The sequence below is a fragment of the Manis javanica genome, chromosome 4, assembly GCF_040802235.1.
Source record: "Manis javanica isolate MJ-LG chromosome 4, MJ_LKY, whole genome shotgun sequence".
Taxonomy (NCBI): domain Eukaryota; kingdom Metazoa; phylum Chordata; class Mammalia; order Pholidota; family Manidae; genus Manis; species Manis javanica.
The window spans coordinates 36,277,473-36,300,050 of record NC_133159.1 but is presented as its reverse complement, the minus strand read 5'-3'; the positions used below and the strand labels follow the sequence as shown (position 1 = coordinate 36,300,050).

General features: G+C 47.8%; 1 protein-coding gene across 25 annotated transcripts in view; it reads right to left on the bottom strand.

Moving 5' to 3' along the window:
* Positions 1-22,578, bottom strand: part of MAST2 (microtubule associated serine/threonine kinase 2) — a 347,954-nt gene that overhangs the window by 4,145 nt on the left and 321,231 nt on the right. For all 25 annotated transcript variants that reach the window (XM_073233836.1, XM_073233839.1, XM_037021931.2 and 22 more), the window contains 16 exons: positions 21,274-21,428; positions 19,474-19,549; positions 16,499-16,708; positions 10,526-10,627; positions 8,075-8,207; positions 7,215-7,276; positions 6,890-6,975; positions 6,239-6,447; positions 5,093-5,231; positions 3,201-3,333; positions 2,302-2,467; positions 1,676-1,777; positions 1,331-1,453; positions 1,046-1,155; positions 563-717; positions 56-339 (listed from right to left, as the gene is read on the bottom strand). In XM_073233836.1, the coding sequence (XP_073089937.1) occupies positions 56-339; positions 563-717; positions 1,046-1,155; positions 1,331-1,453; positions 1,676-1,777; positions 2,302-2,467; positions 3,201-3,333; positions 5,093-5,231; positions 6,239-6,447; positions 6,890-6,975; positions 7,215-7,276; positions 8,075-8,207; positions 10,526-10,627; positions 16,499-16,708; positions 19,474-19,549; positions 21,274-21,428 (2,245 nt within the window). The remainder of the gene's footprint in view (positions 1-55; positions 340-562; positions 718-1,045; positions 1,156-1,330; positions 1,454-1,675; positions 1,778-2,301; positions 2,468-3,200; positions 3,334-5,092; positions 5,232-6,238; positions 6,448-6,889; positions 6,976-7,214; positions 7,277-8,074; positions 8,208-10,525; positions 10,628-16,498; positions 16,709-19,473; positions 19,550-21,273; positions 21,429-22,578) is intronic.

The window sequence follows — 22,578 nt, the reverse complement described above, 5'->3', positions numbered from 1 at the left end:
CCCCCTACCCGGAGCATCCTCTGCCCGGGCCCTGTGGCCGCCTGCTGGGCCACACCTGGACTAGAACCACCGCTCTGGCCAATAGGCTCCTGGTCCAGCTTCAGCCGCCCCTCCACTAGCCGTTCAGGGACAGGCCCAGATGTCCCCTCTCCAGCTGAGGGTGTGAGAAACCATGTGCCCTCCTGCTGCTGCTTCCTGGGGGTGCTACGAGCCTCCTCGGGGCCCTCAGGGAAGCGGGGCGCATCCAGGAGGCCTGAGCACCGGCGTCGTGCTGTCAACGGAGGGCTCGAGTCACTCTCTGTGTGGGATGACTCGGACACTGACAGCCGCTTCCGCAATCTGTGAGACACAAGGCCTAGGGTGAGATGGCCCAGTTTTCTTTAGAGGCTCATGAGGGTTAGAAATCACAGACCTCTTCTCCTCAGACATTCATCCAGAGGCAGTCCCTGAGAGTGCTCCCTCACTGCCACCTGCAACTCCTCCCAGCACCTGAATCGCACCCATGATCTGTGAAAACGATGGATGGCTGTGCAGCCCCCACTGGGTGAGCTCTGGTACTCACACCTCAGGGGAGCCAATCACCCAGCTCCGGTCTCGGCCCTTCAGCCCCACCAGGCCGCCTGAGGGCTCCTCTTTCTCCTCACTCAGGCTGCGCTTGGTGGGGGGCGGAACCCGGCACTCCTCGAGCAGTGAGAGCCGCTCCATGCTACTGTACACCTGTGGGCACAGAGGACATGCCAGGGACGGCCTCCAAGAGCCACACCTCCCACCCAGGATTTGAGCTGGTTCTCCCTTCCCTTGCCCATCCATACCAGCTGAATGTTCAAGGACACAGTGGTCCCACTGATCTGACCTGGCCTCACCCCTGCTGTTGGCTAGGTCAGGGCCTGGAGTGGCTCTAGAGTGTCTGCCACAGACAGGCCCAACCCTTTCTACCTCTCTTCCTGGGAGCATCCCTGTCACCTGCTCCGCAGCCTGCCCCAGGCATGTCCCTGGACAGGTCCTCCTCGCCCAACCCTCCAGCCCTGGCCTGCCTCAGTCACACCTTGCTGAACCTCGGAGAGCAGGAGGAGAACTGGCGGATTTCAAGGCGGCCGTCCTCACTCACTTCTTCCTCGTCCTCTGAGTCCATGTGGTGGTATCGCTCTGAGCGGGCTAGGTCAGACACAGAGGACAGCCCCCTTCAGAGGCCCTGGGGGGCCTCCTTTGACCCTAGCAGACCTCAGGAGAGCCTGGACAAGCTGCTCCTGATGCCAAGTTCAGGGTGCACAGGTGTTTCTGGGCAAAGAGACAGTATGCCTGCTCCTCCCAGGCCCGTTGGTGCTCTTACTGTCAAAGTAGCTCGTATCATCCTCTGACTCCAGTTGAGGGATAAATTCAGCCTTCTGGCGAAGAAGTCCTGTCCAGTCCAGACCGGTAAAGAATGGATGCTGCTTCACCTCACAGGCACTGCCTGTGGACAGGGAGGGAGGGCATGGGCAAGGAGAGCACGGGTCTCATGGAGTCCAGGCCACAAGACCAGTGAGACCAGATCTTGTGAGGCTGGGCCTCGAGGCCTCAGCTCTGGCCCTTCCTCTTCTGCCCACACCTGAAGCTCTGCACCCCCACATGCATGGACTCAGCTTCCCTCCTCCCTCTTCCAAGTGGTGAGGATGGCTAGTGGGGCCTGTCCTACCTGCACCCAGTCTCTCCAGAGGGTTCTGGTGGAGCAGTTTAGAGGTGAGGTCCTGGGCATCTGGTGGCAATACATCATCCCCCTCAGGCCACACAATCTCATCTGAAGAATCATTGTGGGTGAGAGGGAAAGGTCAGAGAAGGCTCTCGAGCGTGGGGAGAAGAGGGTCTTAGTCTGAAAGCCTTGCCTGAGACCCCAGTTCCTTAAATTCTATAGGCTCCTGTTCTCCAGCGGAGTCCGACATACCCTAGAGCATGGCTTACTTTTGATTCACAGCCAGCAATGCAAAGCAATGCCTTCCCTTGTCCTGAAGCTCCTGCTCACCCTGCCCTCAACTCCAGACACATGTACCCTCACACACCCATGGAACTCACCCTCACAGGATATGCACACGCACAACACAGATACATCCATACACATACATATGTGGGATACATGAACACAAACAGCATGCCCCAGGTGACACGCAGAGTATGCATGTGCACACACACATCTAAGAGGCAAGCTTACGGAACACATACACATGAATCTTGAACAAGAACAGGTAAGCCTCACAGGTGCATATACAAACTGTATTTGCAGATCCAGACTCTGTCTCCCCAGTGGGCCAGGGTGATGGTACCTACCACTGATCACTTGCCCGAAGAGCTCCTCCGGAGTGTCACCGAAAAAAGGGACGCAACCCGCCAGGAACTCAAACAGGATTATGCCCATGGCCCACCAGTCCACTGGCTTCCCATAGCCCTGACGCAGGATCACCTCGGGTGCAATGTACTCCGGGGTCCCACACACCTGGGCACAGAGAAACCAGGCTGGCTCAGAATTCTGAGGCAGCCCTTTGGCAAGAGGGCTGGAGGGGTGGGGATTTTCCACCGCTGGAACAGAAAAGTCTCTGAATGAAGACTTAACTCACTTTCATTAATGAGCAAGATCAACAGGTGCCCCAGGGAACCAGAGCTGGAACTGTTGGGTGAGTTTATTTATTTCCTAATTAACTAAAACATCTAATTCTAGTCAGGAACTAACACTCCCTGAGCCTCAACACCTCCTTTTGGCTTCTGGTTCCCACAGTCACATGACTACCCCAGGGCCCCCACCAATAGTCACCACCTGAAATGTCACATCAGGGAACATCCACAGGCTACTCTCAGGAAGCTGGGCCACAATCCGGTGGAAATTTGAAACGGTGTTCCAAGAACAACAGGCTCCAGGAAAGCACGCCCTTGACTGAGGCTAGGTGGCCCATGGATGATCAGTCTCTGAGAGGCATGGTTATTTGACCTATTTTATTCTAACACTGAGAAGAAACATGATTTTGGATTTTGTATCCAAATGATTCTCGTGATCAATCCCATTTTCCAAATGTGCTACCTATCACAATGCCTCCCTGGAATCAAAGGTGGATAAGATGGAAAAGACAGGCGCTCCCAGCATTAACATCTAGCTATGGGGTAAACACATAGCCCCCCATCCTTATTCTGTTGCCTGGAACTCAGTTCCTATGGACTCAACCATCCATCCTTACCTGCTTGTCCAGGAACTCCCGGGCATCCTTTTCAATGTGGCCCTCATACAAGTTTGTTGTCAGACTCATGAGACCAATTTTAGAAAGACCGAAGTCAGTGAGCTTGATGTGCCCCATGGATGTGATCAGGAGGCTGGGGAACCAGAGAAGCAAAAGGACAGGTTATTTCTTGGTTTTCCAAGAGTGTCGACTTTAGTATCTGCCAAATTTTCCCACTCAGGCTTCTGCGGGGTAATTGCGGGCTGTAAGCTGGGTCGCTGCAGCAGGGAAACGGGCAGCTACTTTAAGTACCTACCTTTTGTCCATTCCCCCAGCTCACTTTTACCTATAGAATATAGTCCCCCTCAACTGTGTTCTCCACTGGGAGCAGCTTCTAGCCAGCTGAGGAAACAGATTTTCTTCCACAGAGGGACCTGCCTCCTGAGAAGGCAATAGCCATTCCAGTCCGCTGGTCTTCACCTGGTGGCTCACAATTGCCCTGACTCAGGAGAGGAGAAAGGGCACAAAATCTTGTTCTGTGTCCATGGCTGGTTTTTGAAGGAGGTGTGGTTGGGAGGAGCTAGAAATAAGACCTCACAGAGGACTGCCATTTTCTTCTCCCTTCACACACTTGCTTAAGCATTTCATTCTGTGCCAAAGGCTTCACCCTGCCACCCTGTCAGATGTCTTACAGGCACCACAAGCCCAACCTGTCCACAACAAACTCATGCCTCCTAACTGGTCCTTTCCTCAGTGAAAAGCAGTGATTTCAGTTACTACTAGCCTCAGTGATAAGTGCATTATTAATTATTTATAAAAATATTCCAGCTGCTGATAGGTCTTCTAGAGTAGTGGAGACCACAAAGGTAGGTATTATCACTATTTAAAAGAGGAGGAACACAAGGCTCAGGGAGGTTTAATTAATAGACCCAAGCCCACGGACTTAATGAGTGGTCATTTGAACTCAGGTCTGTGTAATGTCAGAGCCACTTTCCACTTCACAGGCTTAAAACTGTGCACTGGTCTCCAGCTGGAAAACTGGACACTACTGGACTCCTGGTCCACCCTAACCCCAACCTATCCTTTCCTTTTGCCTTCCCAGTGCTATCCCCCCTTCTCCATCCTCACTTGGTTCGGGTGCAGGCGCTGTTGCTTTTGGCCTCTCACCCTCTCTTTCCATTGGCAGAGTGGCCTTCCTAAACCTAAATCAAACTCTGAGCGTGTCACCCTATCACACCTTCGGTCAACAGCCCCTTCAAAGACTCTCTAGGAGTTTAAAAATAAAACCCAAATTCACAAGAGGACCCTTGATAATCTAATCCCTGCCCATGTCTCTAGCCTCATCTCTTCCTACTCTGGCCAACCAACAAGTTCAGCTTCAGCCATACTACTTTTAGTCTCCAAACGGGTCATCTTCCCGCACCCCTGGGTGCCTTTACAAATCCTGCTTCCCAGCTTCAGAAAGCTCCTCCCACCTCTTCCACTTGATTAATGCCTTATGAGGAGCAGCCTATACACTCACAGGTATTTCTCTCCCAAATTAGACTTCAGTTCTACAGTTCAGGGACAGTTTTACAGTGCTCAGCACACAGTAGATGTCAGTAAATGTCAGAACACTTGTTCAGCCATTTAACTACATGTGCTGATTCTTTTGTTCCTGCTTTGTTTCCTGAATGGATCTCCTCAGTGATTTACATGTCACCAAAGTCTTATGATGCCCTGCCAGACCTTGCTGCAATGATCTTTGCATTTGGGGTGGTCAGAGGCTAGAATACTAAGCCTAGATGGACAACCACATGAGCACTGTTTCCTAGCAGCCATTCTGGAATAGATCCAAACATGCTGTGTCTGCCTGCATTTATCTAGAGGCCCAGGTGGGAGGTTGTGGACAAGGGGCCAGAGAGTAGGCGTACTTGTCAGGCTTGAGGTCACGGTGCACGATGCCGTAGCTGTGTAAGTACTCCAGGGCCAGCACGGTTTCTGCAAAGTACAGACGCGCCATGTCCACAGGCAGGGCCCCAATGTTCTTCAGCAGGGTGGCACAGTCTCCTCCTGCAACAAGCCCAGGGCACCATGAAGGGAGAGCCAGTTCCCTGCTCTAGATGGTCTGAGGCTTACTGCCTCAGGGGCCCCCAGGAGGCTGCTCCTAGCCAGGATGGTCCTAGCCCCACTGCTGTGGCACGGCTGGGAGTCAGAGTGTGGAGGGGAGCAGGAGGAAGGCGAGTCGGCCAGTGGCTGTCAAGGCCATTGCTCTGTTCAGAGGGAAAGAACCCAGGCCTCTATGCCTCTAAGTTGTCTTGCAGGGACAGAACTAAGCTGTTTTAGGGTGGAAATCCTACACATTGTGAACACATCTGGCTGAGACTTTAGCATTTGTTTATTTCTTCCTTCCTGTTGGCCGTCCTTTAGTTTTTGAGTAAAGTAGCCCTGTAAACTACCAGCATGTACCCACTGAATTAAAAGGGAAGTTTTGTTCAGCTTCAACTTCAAGAATTTGGCAAAAACCTTAGGAAGCTCTCCACAGCGAAGAGAGGGGGAGAGGGAGGGCTACAGGCAAAGCTGCTGCCCTTTCCAGTCCCGTGCCCCAGTGCTCCTCTCCTCTACCCCCAGCACATTTCCTGTGGTCTGCAAGGGTGGGCAGCCAGGGTAGTGACTTTCTGTTCTTCGCAGAGCTCAGATCTAGACCTCCCAGCACCCAACCCTGGGCTTTTGTGGCTCTGCCACCTCCTCCTTCCTGCCCGGTGCCAGCAGCAGAGGCTGCGCAGGCTGTGGGCTGTGTTCTGTGGTGGTCAGGCTGACACAGCCTGCTGCAGAATGCCACTCAGTGCGCCAGGCACAGGCGGCCTACCGGCAGCTACTGCTCCAGAAGCCTCTCCCCGGGAGGGGCAGGGGGCCGGTGCCCAACGTGGCCAAAGGACCTCTGAGATCCTAAGGCAGAAACCAATGCCAAAGAGAGGTTGGGAAGCTGGGGCCTTTAACTTCATCCCTATCCAAAGCTGTCCCGGCCCAGAGCTAAGTCTGTTTCTTGGCCTCCACACCAGACTACGTTTCCCCAGTACCTTCAACATACTCCATCACCATGCACAAGTGGCGCCTGGTCTCAAAGGAGCAGAACATGCTGACCACAAAAGGGTTCTCAGCAAAAGTCAGTATGTCACGCTCCACGAAGGCCTGCTGGATCTGGTTCCGCAGAATCAGGTTTTGCTTGTTGATCTTCTTCATGGCAAAGCGCTGACGGGTGGACTTGTGCCTCACCAGGAATACGGCCCTGGGAAACGGAGCCCATCCCATGCCCCTGGGCCTTTGGAGCGTGAACTGCGCTCTCCACCACCCAGGGCTGGGGTGCCCAGCCTGCCTCCTCTCCCACCGTATAAATGCACCAAACGAAGGAGCACAGTGCCTCATCAATGAGAAGGATTTGGGCCCCGTCTTCAATTTCCTGATATACAGTCCTCAGGACACAGCTCAACCCTCCCCCAGCGTTCAGCAAGAGGAAGAATGCCACCAAGAGAAATGGGGATCTTGTCTGGGGAAGGAACAATGCTTAGATGCCTGAGGAAACTGAACTTTTGCCTCTCCAGGAAGCTTCAGGGAGGGAGAGGTCCAACCTGAGGCGCTACTTCCCAGAAGACTGGGCATCACACGTTTATAAGGAAGAGCTGAGGCTGACTTAGCTCCAGTCCCAACCGCAGTCCGACCCCTGCCCTTACCCATAGGCGCCGTTGCTGATGAGCTTAATGGTTTCAAAGTCCTCTTCAGAGGGTGGCTTTTTAGATGTCAGAGATGTCCCACGGCCCTGGAAGAAAAGGGAAAAGGCAGGAGGCAGGCATGCTTCTCAGAGCCCACATGCAACAGCTCAGCTCTTAGCCCTGTGCAGCCTCCTGCCCATTCTTCCCCAGGAGCTGGATGACTTCATAGACAGTGTATGCTACCACCCACACCCCCATCCTTCCTTCAAATACTCTCTTAAATTCACAGCCCTTTGATTCATAGGGCCCAGGCTCCAGGACTGGGGTAGGAGCTCAGGGTCTTTACTTCAACTGAATCATCTGTCTCCGGGGTGTCAGGGCTGTCATAGCTGCTCAACTGGGCCATTTCTAGAAACAAAGAAAACAAAACACAAGAGAAAAGTATGTGTGACAATGTCGAGCACCTCAGCAGTTCACTCACATCACCTGACAGGTGTGTGGGGTAGGCAATACTGCTTTCTGCATCAGTCTGGGATGCAAATCCAGTCCTACGATGCTATCCTCAGTGTAGTCACAGCTTTTAGACTCATTTGCCAAATACTGCCACTCCTATTTCTAGAAGTCCAGTGCCATTCACAGGCTTGGCAAATTCTAAAAGGCTTCCCTCAAACTTGGGACAATTTCTGGAAAACAAGGCCTGAAGCTGGGTTATCGGTCCCTATCCTTCTGGCCAACATTCTGCTCTGCTGGATGGTTGGGAAGCAGGGGCAAGACAACTGCAGACCAGGACCAGGGACTTGGAAGCCCATGGGTCATGCAGGGAGGAGTTCAGCATGAAGCCCTCAGAAATGGAGATCTCTTCTGAGGCCCTGAGTTGGGACCACTGCAAAGACACACGAGGACCTGTAAGGTGGCAGCAGAGATGACCATTTTTGAAAATGTGATTGTGGTCCTTCGTTGTTGAGTTCTTTTGATCTCATGCTCTAAATCCAACACAGTCAAGCCCTCGGCAGGCCAGGATGGGACATGTCAGGCAGATGTGAACAACTGCGAAGCAGGGGCTGTTTTATGGCAGACAACACAGGCCCCTCCTGTGGCCCTGTGACCCTGATGCTGTGTTGTGTCTGTGTCCAATCTAAGCCTCTTCAAGTGTTAAGAGCTTATGGGCTGTGGGGCCTCTTTGCAGCCACCAGGCAGCATGCTCACCCTCTAGGGGATCCCGTGTGAGGCCCAGTTGGCTAATGATGTAGCGGGGAATGTCACATTTAATCCCTTGTCCCTCTTTGGCATGGCCTTCGGCAGCTTCGAGGAGGTGGTAGAACTCTTCAGGGTCAAACTCCTGTACCAGGGGAGAGAGGCAGTCAGTGGTGAGAGCTATAAGTGAAGGCTGCTGGCCTCTTTGGTTTCATAGCACACGCCTAGAGTACGATAACAAGACGACATCCTCCTTGTGACTGGACATCCCTTGCCCTGAATACCCAGAAACATCAGATTCAAAGCTGTCTTACAGGTCACATCCAGATTGGACATCCTAAGCATATGCTGCCTTCCCAGCAATAAGAACTAGAGCTTTTGGTTTCCAGAGAGCTCAGCCTATTCACCTGGTCCAAAGCCTTCCATCAGCCATGTGACATTGTCAGTAGCATTTACACACCCAGGCCAGAGCCGCAGTCTCGGCACACTTTCAGTTATGGGTCACAGCCCTGGCAGTGCACACACACTTTCAGATTATTTGCTGAACACCTCCTGTGTGCTAGGGGCTGGAGGGCCATGTGGAACACAGCACAGTGGTGCTTGTCTGCACAGGGCACACAATAACAAGGGTCCCATTTACTCAGTGCCCATTAAGTGCCATAATTTGGTGCTAAACCCTGATAACACCACTATGACCTCAATGAGGAACTCAAGGTTTCCAGAGAAACACTGATCTGTTCATGGTCACAGGTGCAGGAAGGGACAGAAAATGAGCAGTAAAACCCGGCCTGACTCCATGTGCCCATTTAGCCATGGACTTTACGTTCTTGAGGGGAAGGCCCACTGCTTCACCACAGCTCCAGCCTCCACTGCCTTCTTCACCTGCTCGCACTGTTTTGGAGAACTATACCACTCCCTATCCGGATATAGTCTATGCCAGACCTGGAAGTCCTTTTAACTTTCAATTCTTTCTCAGACCCTGTCTAGTCAGAATGTCTACCTCCTAAACCCCCTCTAGCCACGTCTTCTCTGTTCTCCTACCACTGTCCTAGCTCCTACCACTTGGAGCCATCAAAAATTCTAGGTAAGAATGTGACAAGGTCCACTTTACTTTTTTAAACCAACTTTATTTACTATAATAAAATATAGCCCTTTGACTATGCAGTTCAATGAGTTTTAACAAGTATACATGTTAAAACCCTCTTTCTCACGGGAGCTGTTTTAAGTGCCTCTGTACTGATTCCCTGGCTCCCTCCTCCACTAACTCCCCATGCTGTGCTCAGAGTAAACCTGATGGACTATTACTCAGAAATCAATAGGAAACCTATTACTGATACCTGCAACAACATGCATGAATCTCAAAAAAACTATGCTGAAATAAGTCAGAATATATTATATGATTTCATTTATATGAACCTGTATAAAAAGCAAACTTACCCATAATGCAGGAGAGCAAGTGAGTGGTTGCCTGGGAGTGGGAAGCAAGGCGGGGGGTGGGGTGGGGGGAAGGGACTGACTGCAAAGGTGCATAAAGGAACTTTCTGAGATGAAATGTTTCCATCTCACCTGTCAGTATGTATACTTGTTAAAACTCATTGAACTGCATAGTCAAAGGGCTATATTTTATTATAGTAAATAAAGTTGGTTTAAAAAAGTAAAGTGGACCTTGTCACATTCTTACCTAGAATTTTTGATGGCTCCAAGTGGCCAGAAGTATAAATGCAAACTCCTGAGCCAAAAACTCAATGCTCTCCAGGATCTTGCCATACCTGCCTTCTAGGTCTGCCCTCACCAATTTCTCAAACACACCCTGTACCCCATCGAATGCCCCTTCCCAGGCACACCCATCATCATCCTTCAAGTCACAGAATAAGCATCATGTCAATCCCGCCCCCTGCCTCCAGAAGCTTTGGCTGCATGCCCACCCCAGGAAGACCAGAGCTTCCTTCACCGTGTTCCCACTGCACCTGTGCTGACCTTGGCTGCAACCCCTCTTGCAATATTGCAAGTCTTACCTACGGATCTCCTTGCCTTATACCCAAGGTACTAACAGACTAACTCTAAATCCATTCTAGAGGGAGTTTCTCAGGACCGCAAACTCTGCTTTACTTATGTCCATATGTCCAGGGGGTGGCATGAAGCAGAGACTCAGTAAAGTGTTGCTGAATAATGAACTGAAGGAATCAACTTGTGCAAACACAACAGGCCTGTGCTTCTACTGCCAAGGCCTCCACCACCCCAGGGCCTGCTCAGTGTGGGCTGGGCCAGACTAACACCTCTCCCTGCCACTCCCTAGCCCCAGGATCTGCCATTTTTCCTCACAGGAACTTAATTGGTCCCCCAGGGCTTGCATGTCATATTTAAATAAGGACTCAGCAGCAGAAACAGCAGAGGGCGCCACCACAGCTTTGTTGGCAGGATACTTCTTCAACAGCCCCCATCCCTTCCCTAGGGTCCACGCACCAGGCATTCCAGGAGACGAGCTGGGCGGGCAATGACGATCATCAGCTTTTTCACCAGCTGCATTACAAAAGCCACTTCTGAACTCTCTGAGCGCTCATGAGCCTGTTGAGAACACAAAGGCTGCTTAAGCAATCCACTGGCCCAGCGTGGGCTGAGCTAAGCGCGACTGGGCCGGGCAGAGCTGACCACGGGGAGAAACAGTTTGGTAGTACCGAGAGCTCTGCAAAGCGAAGGCCTCAGAGGAGGCCAGTGGGCTGTGAGAGGAAGCTTTAGGACACTACACGACATCAAGGAATGCCACACAGACACACAGCTTTACCTGCTCCTCCATCCAACAAGCTTCACTTACCCTCCAGACCCCAGCTCAAGGGGCAGCTCTCAAAAGAGCCTTCACTGCCTGTTCACTTTCCACCCCCGACAGACTGTAAGGAACAGAAAGACCTCAAAGCAGGAGAGTGATGTGACCAGATGGGTGTTTCAGAAAGATCGCTCTGGCTACAGTGTGGATGGGGTACTTAAGAGGGCAGGCCTAGAAGCAGGGAAAGCTGGTAACAGGCTACTCCAGTAACACAGGTGAAAAAGGCATGAAACAAGGCGGTAAGAATGGGGAGAAATGGACAGATGGGGGTCACTTCAGAGGCAGATGGCTGAGTAGACCTGAAAGGTAGAAGAAGCAGGCATAGAAGGTAATTGCAATTACAATTATAGGGAAATTTCTGCAAACCCATAAACGAAACAGGAAATAGAAGACAAGCAGTTAGGTTAGAGACCATATTACATTTGGTTTTAGAGAAAAAGCAGGTGGGAGGAAAAGATAAGTTCCATTTTCACAGAGTTTGAGGGATCTATACTAGATTCTTTCTTGGGTATTTGCTCAGCCCAGGAGCCTTCCCCTTTATGGGAACTGCTCTGACTTCAAGGAGGCACATCTGTAATGTGCGGCTGCACCTTCCCTCCCACCTGCAATAGCTGACTGGTGTGCATTACTTCCCCAAGGCTTTAAAAAGGGATGGAAAGACAACAGTGAACACCAGGATGGCAAAACTGAATCTATTCCTTGGGGAAAAGGGATGGCTACCTACCAAAGAGATAGGGAAAAAGAAGCACAGAGGAAAACAAAGGTGAGAGAAGGAGGACAAACACTTCCTGGGCTTTCCACAAGACTGGTTCCTAGTTCTGGCCTCTTCTTAAGGCCTGGTTGCATCCCTGTCATCAATTCCCTAAGACCAACCGTTTTCACCTTTGTGACTAGTTTTCATTTCCTGCTTAAGCTATTCTGAGTTGGCATTCTATTAACTGCAACCAAAGAACAATAACCAATCTGGGATGTCAAAGTGGAGGAGTCCCATGAGCAGCTGGGCACACTGCTCTGGAGTTGGGAGAACAGGCGCAGCAGCCCCAGTGGTGCTCCTTGGCGGACGGAAGACAACCAAAGACATGGGAGCACCTGAGGTGGATCAGGGAGTGTGAAGAAAGGGGAAACGGATAGCAGACACTCTGGATGTGCCCATGACAGGGACACAACTTTTAAGAGATGGGCAGAGAAGGAACTTATGAAGTGGAGCAAAACTGCCCAACTAGATGGTGTCATGACAACCAGGGGAAAAGATAAAGGAGGGGCACTCACTGAGTAATGCTCTGGGGAGAAAGACCAGGGCTTAAGGAGGCCACAGGATCAAGCAACTGGTCAATCAGTTCCTTGGGGACTTTCGGTGGAATGGTGGAAGGGAAAGTAGAGGGCAGAGGACTCAGTAGTGGACGGGTTGTAAGGGAAGAAAAATACCAAATGAGGACAATTACAAAAAGTTGTTTATGAAATGGAGAGAGAGGCTGGGCACTTGGTGAAATATTGTTTTTCTTTTAAGACTCAGTCCAGATATTAGCTATGTGAAGCCTCATCTAAGTCCCTTACCTCCAAAACCCTATCCCACCCCAAAGACACCAACACACAAAAGAATAAAGCCTCCCCTTTCTCCCTTTACTCCTGGCTGTGTGCTCACACCCCACAGTGCTTTCATGTCATTTTGTAACTATTTGCCTGTCTCTATTGCTACACTGCTGGGCCTTGTGAGAAGAGGGGTGTCTTCCTCTTCTCCCTCACATGCTAAGACTGGCATAGTGCTTCTTTTTTTTAATTTTTTTGGTATCATTAATCTACAATTACATGAGGAACATTATATTAACTATACTCCACCCATCACCAAGTTCCCCCAACATACCCCATAACAGTCACTGTCCATCAGTGTAGTAAGATGCTGTAGAATCACTACCTGTCCTCTCTGTGCTGTACAGCCTTTCCCGTGCCCCACCACACACTATGCATGCTGATCGTAATGCCCCCTTTCTTCAAGCCCCTTATCCCTCCCTTCCCACCCATCCTCCCCAGTTCCTTTCCCTTTGGTAACCGTTAATCCATTCTAGGGTTCTGTGAGTCTGCTGCTGTTCTGTTCCTTCAGTTTTTTCTTTGTTCTTATACTCCACAGATGAGTGAAATCACTTGATACTTGTCTTTCTCCACCTGGCTTATTTCACTGAGCATAATACCCTCTAGCCCCATCCATGTTGTTGCAAATGGTAGGATTTGTTTTCTTCTTATGGCTGAATAATATTCCATTGTGTATATGTACCACATCTTCTTTATCCATTCATCAACTGATGGATTGCTTAGGTTGCTTTCATTTCTTGGCTATTGTAAATAGTGCTGCGATAAACATAGGGGTGCATCTGTCTTTTTCAAACTGGGCTGCTGCATTCTTAGGGTAAATTCCTAGAAGTGGAATTCCTGGGTCAAATGCTTTGTCTATTCTGAGCTTTTTGAGGAATCTCCATACTGCTTTCCACAACGGTTGAACTAATTTACATTCCCACCAGCAGTGTAGGAGGGTTCCCCTTTCTCCACAACCTCACCAACATTTGTTGTTGTTTGTCTTTTGGATGTTGGTGAGCGATCCTTACTGGTGTGAGGTGATATCTCATTGTGGTTTTAATTTGCATTGCTCTGATGACTAGTGATGTGGAGCATCTTCTCATGTGTCTGTTGGCCATCTGAATTTCTTCTTTGGAGAACTGTTTGTTCAGTTCCTCTGACCATTTTTAGATTGGATTATTTGCTTTTTGTTTGTTGAGGTGCATGAGCTCTTTATATATTTTGGATGTCAAGCCTTTATTGGATCTGTCATTTATGAATATATTCTCCCATACTGTAGGATGCCTTTTTGTTTTATTGGTGGTGTCCTTTGCTGTACAGAAGCTTTTCAGTTTTCTGTAGTCCCAGTTTTGCTTTTGTTTCCCTTGCCTGGGGAGATATGTTCATGAAGAAGTCGCTCATGTTTATGTCCAAGAGATTTTTGCCTATGTTTTTTTCTAAGAGTTTTATGGTTTTATGACTTACATTCAGGTCTTTGATCCATTTTGAGTTTACTTTTGTGTATGGAATTAGATAATACTCCAGTTTCATTCTCTTACATGTAGCTGTCCAGTTTTGCCAACACCAGCTGTTGAAGAGGCTGTCATTTCCCCATTGTATGTCCACAGCTCCTTTATCATACATTAATTGACCATATATGTTTGGGTTAATATATGGACTCCCTATTCTGTTCCACTGGTCTGTGGGTCTGTTCTTGTGCCAGTATCAAATTGTCTTGATTACTGTGGCTTTGTAGTAGAGCTTGAAGTTGGGAAGTGAGATGCCCCCTACTTTGTTCTTCCTTCTCAGGATTGCTTTGGCTATTCAGGGTCTTTTGTGGTTCCATATGAATTTTAAAACTATTTGTGCCAGTTTGTTGAAGAATGTTTTTGGTATTTTGATAGGCATTGCATTGAATCTGTAGATCTTTAGGCAGGATGGCTATTTTGACAATATTAATTCTTCCTAGCCAAGAGCATGGGATGAGTTTCCATTTGTTAGTGACCTCTTTAATTTCTCTTAAGAGTGTCTTTTAGTTTTCAGGGTATAGGTCTTTCACTTCCTTGGTTAGGTTTATTCCTAGGTATTTTATTCTTTTTGATGCCATTGTGAATAGAATTGTTTTCCTGATTTCTCTTTCTGTTAGTTCATTAGTGTATAGGAAAGCAACAGATTTCTGTGTATTAATTTTGTATCCTGCAACTTTGCTGAATTCTGATATTAGTTCTAGTGGTTTTGGAGTGGAGTCTTTAGGATTTTTTATGTATAATATCATGTCATCTGCAAATAGTGACAGTTTGACTTCTTCTTTACCAATCTGGATGTCTTGTATTTCTTTGTTTTGCCTGATTGCCATGGCTAGGACCTCCAGTACTATGTTGAATAACAGTGGGGAGAGTGGGCATCCCTGTCTTGTTCCCTATCTCAGAGGAAAAGCTTTCAGCTTCTCGCTGTTCAGTATGATGTTGGCTGTGGGTTTATCATATATGGCCTTTATTATGTTGAGGTACTTGCCCTCTATACCCATTTTGCTGAGAGTTTTTATCATGAATGGATGTTGAATTTTGTCGAATGCTTTTTCAGCATCTATGGAGATGATCATGTGGTTTTTGTCCTTCTCTTTGTTGATGTGGTGGATGATGTTAATGGATTTTCAAATGTTGTACCATCCTTGCATCCCTGGGATGAATCCCACTTGGTCATGGTGTATGGTCCTTTTGATGTATTTTTTAATTCAGTTTGCTAATATTTTATTGAGTATTTTTGCATCTATGTTCATCAGGGATATTGGTCTGTAGTTTTATTTTTTGGTGGAGTCTTTGCCTGGTTTTGGTATTAGGGTGATGTTGGCTTCATAGAATCAGTTTGGGAGTATTCCCTCCTCTTCTATTTTTTGGAAAACTTTAAGGAGAATAGGTATTATGTCTTCTCTGTATGTCTGATAAAATTCCAAGGCACATCCATCTGGCCCAGGGGTTTTTTCCTTGGGTAGTTTTTTGATTACCACTTCAGTTTTGTTGCTGGTAATTGGTCTGTTTAGATTTTCTGTTTCTTTCTGGGTCAGTCTTGGAAGGTTGTATTTTTCTAGGAAGTTGTCCATCTGCTGCCTATTTTATATAAGAAATCTTCCAATATTTGACAGCAATCATCATGATCACCTTTAGTCATCCTTTCTCTAGATTCAACTGTTCCCTAAATTAAAATAAAAAATTCCCTGCCCCTAATTTCTAGACTAACACACAGAAGTCCTGTTTGCTCATTAGCCCTGGATTCTCTGCTCAGTTGGTGCTACACTGGAGTGAGGTCATGGGTCTGGATGTAAGAGGGGTTTGGACTAGGAAATACTCCAGTGACATGAAGAGCCCTGGGGATTCAGGAGCTGCTCCACTCCCCTAAAGACTATTGAACTAATGGTGTAATATGGAGCAAATATGACCTGACAGTGAAGGCATATGACAGGAAAGGAAACACTGGCGGTTGAGGCAGTGGTTAAGAACCCAATGTGTGCTCTGGTCTTGACCATGTCTGTATTACTTAACCTTTAACCTCCTGGAGACTTTTCACATGGAAACGATCAGGTTTCTAAACACACAAGTTCCCACTAAAGAACTTGTCACCGTGCAAGAAGAATGTTAGCAAATAGATAGAGTGCAAGCCTCAGGCCTGCTTGCCCTTGGCTGAGCAGAAAGTCTGAATGCTCTGCTTATACGAGGAGAGCCTACCCAGATACTAAGGCCTCTTTTTGGCCTTGGGTTACCAATCTCCTAGTCAAATATTTATGGATCTAATGTTGGAGCCTCAGGCAGAGTAACCGGCATCAGAAAAAGGAAGGATGCAGAGAACTGAGTTCTTGTGAGGCCGAGCAGGGTTCTCCCAGTAACACAGGGGACTGAGGAACCCAAGCACACCAACATCACCACCTGGGGGTGAGGGGCCTGCACACTAGCAAGGAGGTGGAAGCAGGCTAAGAAATCTGGGAATGTCATTAATGCCTTAATCTTATTTTGAGACTAATAATCCACCACCTTGTAGATGATTCACCAGAGTCCCAGCCTAAGGACACTCACATCTTGCAGAAGTTTCTCTAAATTCTCTTGAAGTTCATAGAAGTAGTGTGAAGTAATGAGGCCACTCTGAGATTTATCCAGGCAGTCTCGGGCCATCTCAATCACTTGATGATGAATAAAGCTCAAGGCTCCATCTCCCAAGGGCAACACATTGTCTGGAGTGTTGGAGGAAATGAACTCTGACAGACGCTCTTCCATTTGTGCAGTGGCCTGGGAATAAAAGCAGGAAAAGTGTCATTTCCCTTCTAGTTCCAGCTCAGCTAGAGCTAAGCCTGAAGAAACTGACTGGGCTCTGTTATCATGGTTTCCTGAGGCTGCATCTGCTGAACCTGAAAACTAGAGACGTGAAAAGATCATCTTCAAGTCAAGTCAAAGCATTTTAATTAAGGTCCTCTCCCCTCTACCTCCTCTAAAGGCATGCTCTAAGGACACTTAAGTGTTTGCTATTCTCTTCCTTTATTAGACTGCTTCATGCCTCTGTTTATGCTGTTCCCTGTGCCAAGCCTGTTGACCCTGCCTGGCACACTCCTACCCCTTCTAATCTCAGTTTAGACATCTTATCTCCTCTGGGAAGTCTTCGATTCCTCCAGGAGAACTAGGGTTTCCCTACTTCTGTGCTTCTGCTGGCCCTCCCAACTGTATAAACCTAAGTGTATGGGTCCTGCTGATTTATAAACCTTTCTCTGGACTGGGAACTTCTTCAAGTCAGAGTCTGATTTATCCCTGCATGCTCTTACTTGACCTTAGGACCCAATTGAACTAAGCAGATGCTTACAAAGTGTTTACTGAAGGTGTGACCTGCCTGCGCACACACCTGGGTCCTGGCAGAGCAGAACTGGAGTCTGGCTCAGAAGCCTCTTGGGGATCTAGTGCACAGTCATGCCAAAACACAAACACGTATCAGTTAAGTTCCTAGCTGCCTATCTAGGACTTGGCCTTCTTTCCTTTGCCACCAGGTGGCGACTTCTGATTGCCAGTGTGTGTATACGCTGGTGTGTGTGTGTGTGTGTGGGTGGGTGCGCGCGCGCGCGCGCATGCATCCAAATACTTTAACTGTAAGCATTTTTGCCATAAACATCTCACTGCTTAACTACTTGGCCATAGGGCAATTCTGCCATAAAAAAAAAAAAATTGCTGGTTGGCAGCTTCGTTTGTTTGATAGTTTGGTTTCATCAAACTGGTGGACAGTTTGGTGTCATTTCTCCACTGACACCGTACTCTCATTTTTCTATTATATAAATCTTAGCCCTTATAATGGTCTACACAGTGGTACAGAGTTTTGAACCCACATTTCCCCCAGAACTTTGGAACATTTATCAGTGGACACATGACAATATGCCAAAAACAAACAACAGTATAGAAGGCTGCCACAATGCAATACAAAGCTCAGTTATAAACATGCATGCTAGGATTTGGAAACTGATACCTTGCTTAACAAAGGAAGAAATTTTAGTAGAAAAAGAAAAGGAATGAGGAGACAAAAAAATGCAAAAAAAAAAAAGTATAATACTATAAGCAAAAATACTTTTTTGAGGACATGTGCTTAGGCACAATCCACAAAATAAAATCAGATACTTGTGCAGTACTGCCATGAATCTACAGTATACATTTGGAATGTATTCAAATATTTCTTATTTCACAAGTCTTTTAAATTTTGTTACCTGTTTTTCATGCTTCATTATATCCTTTTAAATGAATGTCCCTCTTTTATTTTTTGTGATCCTTTCTTTTATAGCAGAATTGCCTTATGGCCAATTAGTTATGCAAAAATCCTTGCAGTGAAACCACCTAGGACTGTGTGTATATAAACTCACTTATGTATACATACACACACTTATATATGTGGGGGTGTGGAGAGAGGGAGAGAGGAGTGGGGATGGGAGAAGGAATGGAAGGCAAAGAATCTTACCACATTTTCTCTAACTACAGTTCACCTTACATGAATAACTTGGAGTCATGCATAAAATGCAAACATACAAAGCTAGAATGACAACATCTAATATGTAAGGAGGAAGGGGAAATATGTGAGATGCACTTCTAAACAATACACACTTCCAAACTTCTTCATAAGGACCAACCATAAATACATGATTTCCTCACATTTTGTTCTGCCCCTCTTCCTCTTTTTTTCTAGTTCCTCTCTCTTATTTACTTCAAAGACAGAAAGCATAGACCATATAGTACAGGGCAGTAAAAAAATCATAGTTACCACTTAACCTGAGTGCTTATGATGTCCTGGGCACAATTAGAAAAGCTTGATGTTCATTAATCTTCACAAATTCCCTATGAGACAGATATTCTTATTTTCCCAAGTTACAGATGAGGCAAACAAAGTTCAGAGGAGTTAAATAATCTGCCCAGGGTCATATAGCTGGCAAAAGGCAGAAGTGGGTTTGAACCCCAGTCCGTCTGGCTCCAAAACGTGTGCTCTTCCTTACTGTAAGGCCTCACTCGTATGTCAAGAGGGAAAGCAAAACGACTTTACACCATTTCCCTCAGTTGCCATGAATCTCCAGGAGACTACACTGGAGAGTCTGGGAAAAGGACGCTCTCAGAGGAGCAGGGAACCACACATCACAGACCCTACATACGATGAACAGGTAATGAGGTGCTGCTTAAGAAATCTGCATCGAACAAAGGTGCTCTCAGAGGGCAAATCCCATTCTGGGGGTAACATGACTCATGCATCCACAGTTAGAAACAAGGCCTCTAGTTCTTTCCTTCCCTGTTAACATGTGGTAGGATACCGTTTTGACACCTCCCTCTGGATACCTCTTCCTTCAGGGAGGGGACAAACAGAGGCTCTGCAAGTACAAACCCCAAACTCATAGTCCTCTGCTACCTTCCTCTTCTCCAGCAATCTGGAGGAGGAATGCCTTTCTGCACTTCTCTGTGACTTCCTCTGAACACAGCACTCCCTCCCCACCCCTCACTGCCACTGGGGCAGCCCTCCTCAAGGTAATATGGATCCTTACCTTGGGGAATCTTTCTTTGTATACATGATTCATCATTATTATTTCACTGTCAAAGGAAACTGGGGACCGTCCAGGACTAAATAGGAAAGAAACAGTGGTGTCACTTTAGTGTCATAACTGTCAAGGAGAAAGATGGCCATCCCCAGAGTCGCTGCCCTCCCAGTCTGCAGTACTCACCCCCCCTCCCCCACCTTAACAAGTTCCAGAGCCTTCCTTATTCCTGGAGCTGACAACATACCTTGTTCAGCTCAAAATGGTGCCATCTGGAGCTAGGCTACCTTTCTGTGAGAAGCCCAGTTTTACAGACCTCTGCCAGGGCCTGAAAAGGCCTAGGAAGGAGCAGACCACTCCCTTCTGTGCCCACTGGTGGCTTTCCTGGGGATGACCGCCCCCTGAACAGGACTCTCAGGTGGGGTTGGTGTACTCCAATCCAGCATGTTCGAGGAATCAAGTCAAATCAGACCACCACCAAAACAACCAAAGAAAGACAGTGCCCACCTACATCTTTTCCCAAACAAGCTACATCTTTTCCCAAACAAGCCACACAATTGAATGGATATTTGGGTCCTGCCCAGTTTGGTGCCCTGACATGTGAGCCCAGCTGAATCAGTTCAGAAGTTTTTCTCCTTGGAGTGGGCCATGGTCTGCCTGCTGTATCAGTGCACATTACCAAGTATTTTAAGAGTAATACAGCAGGGATTTCCTTGAGGGACTGTAGTCCTCTCAGTCTCAAATGGCCTAAAATGTACCTTACTTGGTGTGGACTGCAGAGAGCACCCAGATCCTGGAATTCCTCTGTGTGAGACAAGGGAAGGCACTGGGATCTGTCCACACTCTCTTGTGTTTCTCTCTTATCCTCTGCCTTGCAGCCCTAGCCATTGCCCACATCAATCCCTGAACCTGTCTTTGTGGTTTGGCTCACTCACTCTCTCTGACACTTGCCAACATGACCTGTGGGGATTCTTCCTAGGAGGAACTGTTCCTCTGAGCCCCCCTGAATATGTCAGCCAATTAATTATTTCCCAGGAGTCCTGGAAAGCTGTGTTCAGTCCTTTAAAGCCTCCATTTTAATCTTCACCCTCTTCCTTAACCTAGAATTTTGGCACAGATTTATCAGCTAATGCCAAAGAGCAAAGCCAATTAATCAAAGGAATTCACAGATAAATCAGCTGCTAAGACTTGTTTGGTTTGATGAGCTCAGGTGACTCAGGGAAATGAGACAGATTCAGATGGCATTTAACTCTGCTTCTGAAATGGGCTTCTTCCCTGCATCAGCCACAAATGTCCTCAGCAGCAACTTTTTTAGATGGCATCATTCATATACTCTGGGCCTCTGGGTTCTGTAGCCCAGGTATCAACCATCAGAAGGGATGATACTATAAACCTCCATTTTCTGAATGGAGTCTAAAGTGTATTTCTACTGCTAACTACTTTCAAAGGGAAGAAAAGGAGGACTGCTTGACAGCATCATCAGGTACCTGCTGGGGTGGTGAGCTGAAACCAAGGAGAGCTTGGGTTTCACTGGACTTGACTCTCATTTGAGCTGTGCGAAGGTGCTGTATCACGTATTGGCAAATCTGGCCCACTGCCTATTTTTGTGTATCAAGTTTACAACATGTCTGTGGATGCTTTCACCCCTAAACAGCAGAGTTAAGTAGCTGCCACAGAGATTGTATGGCCTTACAAAGCCTAAATTATCTACTGTCTCGCCCTTTATACAGTAAGTTTGTCGGCTCCCGTGCTGTGCAAACAAGCTGAGTTCTACGGGTAGCAGGCGGTGGGGCAGAGAGCACTACTCACCTGAGGCTGCGAGAGCGGGGCCGCATGGCTGGGGACTGCCGTCCCTCCTCATCTGGTGCACTCTCTGAGCTGAAATGCTTCGTCAGAAAGTGCAGCTCATCAGCTGTAGGCTGGAAGGGCAACTGGTGCAGCTTCTCCTGTGAGGAGCACGATGACTAGAGGGGAAAATAATAAAAAGCAGCACTGAAAACATGTCTCCGGGCAGTCCGGCAACAGAGCAGGACTGCACACAGTCAGGGCCTTCCCAGGCAAAGCAAAGCCCGTGTCTGCCCACAGCAGGCGTTCTTCCCATTGCTCCCACTGGCCTCCCCTGTACATGATTCTGTTCAGCTTTAGCCCTTCAGAGCCCTTGGTCCTGAGGAAGCCAACAGTTTTTTTTATCAGTCGTGCAGGGAGTTGGACCCAGATGCTAACAATGTGTGAGAGCTCCGTAACTACCCAGGGAGCCTCCCTAGGGGGCAAAATGCAGGTTCTTGTGCATGGACCCTTTGCCCTCAATGAAACTTTTGGCTACTTGAAATGGCAAGTAATTAATAAATCCTGCCTCTGGCTTAGGAAGTGTTCTAGGTATACCCAGTCTACAAATGATATCCCCATAAAGGTTTTTCCCTCCTACAACCTTGGGAGAGCCCTTGGGATGGCTCAGCAGTGTTTATTTTGGCTGTTATCCAGAGGCCAGTAGGCTTTGCTGAGTCTACGAAGGCTCTGCCCAGATTCTAGGGACACCAATAGGCAAGAAAGTCCATCAGGGAAGAAAATTACTTTCATATCTGGAACCCAAGGATTAGACTTGAGCTAAACAATTAAGAATTCTAAACATGGCCCAGTGACTGAGATTCTAGACAGAGCCCACTGCCCATCACAACAGATCACTTGGGAGAATGAGCTATACCACCCCAGGCATCCCACAGATGTAGCTCCTGCTAGCGCAGCCCGGTTCAGCACCAGGATCACCGAATTCCCCTTTATTCTTATGCGACCAGCTAAAAGAGCAGGCAAATCTAACATCACTGGCTCAATGTGTTCACCAACTTATAATGGAAACTGGGTTTAAATATCTAAATCCCTTTATGACTCTAAAGCTGCAGCACCACATGTATGCCTCAATACAAGTGAGAAATCAGAATTTCCTTTGGCTAACAGTGCATGCTTCTCTCCTGGAATGCTATAATACAGCAAGTTATATAATACAGGAAGTAGTGGGAGGGCTCCACAGGGCTCTGTCTTAGCCACATTTTTATAAATGACAGACATTGCAAAGAGAATCCATACTAAATGCAGCTAATATGAAGCAAAATTGGTGTT